Genomic DNA, 5,673 nt, shown 5'->3' with positions numbered 1-5,673 from the left:
GTGGATTGTCCATCACAGATTTACACTGTGTGGCCAAACGTTTGCAGACACCGGACATCACACCTATATGGGCTTGTTGGACATCTCATTCCAAAGCCATGGACATTAATATGGGGTTGGTCCCCTTTTTCTGCAGCTGTAACATCCTCCACTCTTCTGGGAAAGCTTTCCACAAGATTTTGAAGGGTGTCTGTGGGAATTTGTGCCCATTTGTGAGGTCTTGTACTCTTACTGGATGAGAAGACCTGGCTGGCAATCAGTGTTCCAGTTCAACCCAAAAGTGTTCTGTAGGGTTGAGGTCAGGGCTCTGTGCAGGACACCCGAGTTCCTCCACCAAGCTGGCCAAACCATGTCTTTTTGGAGCTGGCTTTGTACACAGGGGGCAGTCATGGTGGAACAGAAAAGGGTCTTCACCAAACTGTCACCACAAGGTTGGAAGAGCACAATTCTGCAATGGCTTTGTATGCTTAGAATGAACAGACCCTTCACTTGAAACACCTGAAGTCCATCATTTGGATGAAGGTCCACATTAGGGATGCCCCGATACTAGTATCAGTATCGGTGCCGATACCGAGTACTCGTTCTCACCCAAATGCTCCACTACCTTCCCTGATACTGGTACTTCCAGTCAGAGGAAGATTTCCCCTGACCAGCAGTGCCATGGGGGAACATAAAGTCAGCTTCCCGGGCAATCAGGGAGGCGGGTCATTACTCACCGCCCGGCTTGCTGATTGGCCTGGAAGCCGGCTCGATGCTGATTGGCTGGCTGGAAATCACAATTGAGCCGATCAAACAACATTGAGCCGGCTTCCCGAGCAATCCGGAAGCCGGGCGGCATGTCATTACCCGCCGCCCGGCTTCATGATTGCCCAGGAAGCCGGCTCCTTGCCAGCGGACATGATTGCCCAGGAAGCCGTCTCCTTGCCAGCGGAAGCACCGCTATCAGTACGGGGTACCGAAAGCGAAATATCGGTACTCGATACCGCAAAACCGGTCTCAGTGCATCCCTAGCCCACATACTTTTGGCCGTGTAGGTAGTTGTGATGGTCAGGAGTCCCTAAACTTTTGGCCATATAATATAAACATCTGCCTAGTTAGCCAGCACACCAGATTCCACCTATAGCTGAAATGTACATTTTCGGTGGACTTACCCTTTAAGATCCGATGGATGAGTCCCCGTGCCTTCAGCATTCTATATTCTCTGCAGAAACTCTTCTTGTGGTGGTAATATATGTTCATTGTCAGTAATAATGACGAGCAGCACAATTAGGCTTGTGGTGTACGTATAATTACTACCAGGAAAGGGCACCGCTGCCCCTCAAGCATTAGGAGAAATAAATGTCTGTGGTACGGAAGGGATGGAGAGATGATTTAATATGCCGTGTTATGTTAAGTACCCAGGAGACGCTACTTGTTAGATACTGTGTGGATTTTTACTGCGCTCTGGCTTTCTCCTTTCTTAATTCTTCCTGACTCGTATACGTCTCCTTCATCTGAATTCTAATCACCGAGGCACGAACGTGTGGTGGCCGCAAGTGCCTGAAATAAGAACTGTCTGTTAGGAACGGGAGATTCTGATTGGCTGCTGTGACCAGCAAGGAAAGATTGAGGCCCCGTTCACACTGAGCGATTTATTGCGCGATTTTTGCAGCGATATCGCTCTATGTAGCTTCTCCAATCCATTTCAATGGAGCTGTTCACATCTCGAGCGATATTGCGCCTGATTGCATACAGCCCCATAGGAACAAGTGCGCGATGTCGCGCGACAAGTTGCTCAATATCGCTCAATATCGCGCGATTTTCATGTCGCTCAGTGTGAATGGGGTCTGATTGTGAGACATTCAATCGGATCTTAAAGAGACCCTGTCACCAGACCAACAGCACTCTTCCTATAGGAGCCCAATGCGCTTCTCCTGTATTTTATGTCCATTTTGACTTTTAGGGTGGAGCTGACCGTCAACCATTTGCAATTATTTGACTTTGTTTTCCATTGGCTGTTTGTTTGTTTTTTAGGTGTTCCTCAGCCCTCCATCTCCTGGTACAAGGATGCCGCCCTGATTGATGTCCGTCGGGAGACCAGGTTTCGCGTGGTAGGCGGGGGGAGCCTTCGGATCAGCGGGCTGATGCCTGAGGACACGGGGATGTTCCAGTGCTTCGCCCGCAACAGTGCGGGGGAGGTGCAGAGCTCCACTTACCTGGCCGTCACCAGTAAGTACCCACAGGACAGCTTGCAATTGTAGAGAGACCCGGGGGCCACATTTCTGTTGTCCTTGGGGGGGGCGGAAGTATAACTTCGCCCCTTAAAGCTGAACTCCGGACATACCTTTTTTTTCCCTCCCCTGTGCTCAAAATGGTCACATTGAATGCCCCTATGGAAGCTGCTGCAGCAACTACCTCGAGCCCGCCTTCATTTCCTGTCTGAATGACTTCAGTCCTCATCTCGACTGACCGCCACACATCAAGGCATTTTGATATTTGCATAATGCCTCCCAAGAGCCCCCCCACTGCTTGTATCAGGAATGAGGACTCTTGAGAGGAGTACTGAGGAAGGGTGCTGTGATGTTTTCAGGAAGCTATGTACAGCCCCCCTGCCGGCCCCTCCCACCAGCCATGATCTGCCTGCATTGCACAGAGACCTGGTGATGACATCATCATGTCTAAAATAATGCTTAGATAAAATGGAAAGGTTTTATTTAATAATATCATTAGCATGTTGATTTTGGGGAGGGGGACCAGGGAAGGCAAAATGATAGCAAATGTAACTTCACCTTTAAGATCTTTGAGACTGAGCACATGTGGATTTCTGTATCTTTTCTTGCAGGCATTGCTCCTAACATCACCAAGGGGCCCTTAGACAGCACCGTGATAGACGGCACAGCTCTGGTGCTGCAGTGTGAAACCTCGGGGGCCCCACGACCTGCTATCATGTGGCAGAAAGGTAAGAGGTTCAGAATGGTAGCCTGTGAAATAGTCATGGCATTTAAGACCTACCTATCGCCCTCCATCATGTCCAGCTGACAGAAGGTACACCCTGATCTGTAGCTGAAATAATACTTTCAGGTGGATTGATCCTTTAAGTGTATTTATAGTCTCAGCCCCCTCCTGTAATAAAGGCCGGTCACTGCTGCTCTCTCTCCTTGTGCAGGGTGACTGGTCTTGTCTTCGCCCCCTCCTGTAATAAAGGCCGCTCACTGCTGCTCTCTCACCTTGTGCAGGGTGACTGGTCTTGTCTTCGCCCCCTCCTGTAATAAAGGCCGCTCACTGCTGCTCTCTCACCTTGTGCAGGGTGACTGGTCTTGTCTTCGCCCCCTCCTGTAATAAAGGCCGCTCACTGCTGCTCTCTCTCTTTGTGCAGGGTAACTAGTCTTGTCTCCGCCTCCTCCTGTAATAAAGACAGCTCACTGCTGCTCTCTCACCTTGTGAAGAGTGACTGGTCTTGTCTCCGCCCCCTCCTGTAATAAAGACCACTCACTGCTGCTCTCTCACCGCACGCAGAGCGACTGGTCTTGTCTCCTCCCCCTCCCGTAGTTTTCCTGTAGTGGGTGGAGCTTGTTGGGTCCTTCCCACAGCTCCTCTCTTTGCACAGGCAATGTTCAGCACAGTGATGATGTCACTGCTACATTACAAGGTAATATCTGGGTTGGCAAAGGAATTTCATGCACACAAAGCAGATTTATATTCTTTGTGGCTATTGAGGAATTTATTTAAATACATTTTTTGTGACCGGAGCCTGTCGGGATGTCATACAGAATGTTCCAATGATGACTTCTTCATTTTAAAGGCGCATGTTCCAGAGCCGTCATCCTTATCTGTGCCACTTTGCTGGTCCAATGAGTAAATGCTTTTATAAGCTCCTGCCTCCTCTGTGTCGGTGACCTACCAAGCAAGTCAGCAGTGGCGGCTCCCTTCCTTGTATCCTGACAGGTCCCCTTTAAAAGGTTAAAAAAAAATGACAGCGTCCCTTTAAAGCTCCCCGTCTCCCCTTATCGGGATACGCTTACACGCGGCGCATCCGTCTCTGCCCGCCGTACAGAGCCATACAGACCTTCTCAGGCGTAGTCAGCGAGTGTGTTGTCACGCTGCAAGCCTCTCATCTTCCTCCTGCGTGTGAATGATAAGGCGATCCCCGCGTTCTGAGACCGTTTATAAATCACACGCCGAGCGTCTCATCTTCGCACAACTGAGCCACCCAAACAGCAGCTGCAGAAAACTGGCACAGACCCCTTAATATAGAGCCATCGGCTGACGAACGCCGGCAGACGGGGCCCACTGTATCAAAGTATTTTGGAAGAAGGACTGTGCATGCATGTGTGTGTGCTTGCCTGTGTCTGTGCGTGTGTGCAGTCCTTAGGAACCAATCAGATTCCCCCTTTCACGGTTCAGTTGTTCATGCAGTTCCAGCGCGAGGTCAGTGGCACATATCGGACTGGTGTGCGGTCATTTGGAGCGACCGGCTTTGGCGTGTGCAGAGAAAACAGAACAGAGGAAGCTGACATCTGATTGGGCACATTGGCCCTGAATCATCAAGCTGCAATAGCATTTAAGGCACCTGAAGGGGACCCGTCACTACACTGAGCTTTAATTTATATATATTCCTCAATAGCCACAAAGGATTGAAAACAAACCTCTTTGTGTGCACCATATGCATTTGCAGACCCAATTATTACCTTGTAAAAGAAGCAGTGACATCATCACCGTGCTGTACATAGCCTGTGCAGAGGGCAGAGCTGTGGGAGGGACCCAGCAGGCCCCACCCCGATACTGGCTGTCTACAAAAAAACTGCAGAAGGAGGCGGAGACAAGACCAGTCACCCTGCACAAGGAGAGAGAGGAGCAGTGAGCGGTCTTTCCCGCTCTGACACGTGGTCGTGGTTTCCTCTAGTCGAGATCGCGGTCGCAGACAGGCCTGTGCACACTTGCTGTGAAGCTTTTTGTGTGTGCTTTTTAGCACATATAGTACTATACAGTATTATGTATTACATTGAACCTTATGGGGAAATTTGATTCGGTTCGCGACCAATTCGGTCCGCGACCCGAATCATGGAACGAATTAAGTTCGTGAACCCAGGTACCACTGTACTAAAGACAGTAGAATGGCATCACCTTTCCAAAATACAGTCACTATTAGAAAAAGTAAAGGAAGGGGGGACCAGTGCTTATCCTCTCTCCCCTCTTCATTTGCAGCACATCCTTCGCCTGCGGGTGCCCTTTAAGAGTCCAGAGTCTGAATTTATTCTTAGAATTATCTCTGTGATAATCCAAGGTCTTAGGAGAATATTGGGGAGGTGGAAGGGTTAATTCACTTTATCATATCTATACATTTTGTGACCTGCAAGTGATTTTTTTTAATGGAAGTCATGGCAACTGGAACATCTCTATATCTTCCAACTTAATAGAAAAACGTTAACCCTTCATGGATGGCATTAGCGGCAAGGTAGGGCAGGGAAGTTTAGAAACGGGGCTGGGTGAACTTCTTAAAATTTGAATCCCCTGGTTGGCCCTTCTACCCCATGCATGGTATGAGCGTCTGCTGAGGGTCACAAAATGTCCGGCTATTGGCTTTTTTTGGGTTCATTGTTTTTCTCTCTTGAAAAAAAAATTACAAGCACAAGTAATAAAAGAACTATTGCATGTTGCTACGAATAATCAAAGTGCCCCTCGACTGGTTCTGGA

The 5,673-nt window shown here is 49.0% G+C and overlaps 1 protein-coding gene across 1 annotated transcript in view; it reads left to right on the top strand.

Annotated features, from left to right (window-relative positions):
- The window catches only part of LOC108797367 (protein sidekick-2-like), a 191,031-nt gene that overhangs the window by 173,316 nt on the left and 12,042 nt on the right, over positions 1–5,673 (top strand). The window contains exons 8-9 of the mRNA XM_018568953.1: positions 2,014–2,208; positions 2,822–2,938. Coding sequence (XP_018424455.1) covers positions 2,014–2,208; positions 2,822–2,938 — 312 coding nt within the window. The remainder of the gene's footprint in view (positions 1–2,013; positions 2,209–2,821; positions 2,939–5,673) is intronic.

This window comes from Nanorana parkeri, unplaced genomic scaffold, assembly GCF_000935625.1.
Source record: "Nanorana parkeri isolate BGI_ZX_2015 unplaced genomic scaffold, ASM93562v1 scaffold1266, whole genome shotgun sequence".
NCBI classification, from domain to species: domain Eukaryota; kingdom Metazoa; phylum Chordata; class Amphibia; order Anura; family Dicroglossidae; genus Nanorana; species Nanorana parkeri.
This window is presented reverse-complemented; position numbering and strand designations above follow the sequence as displayed.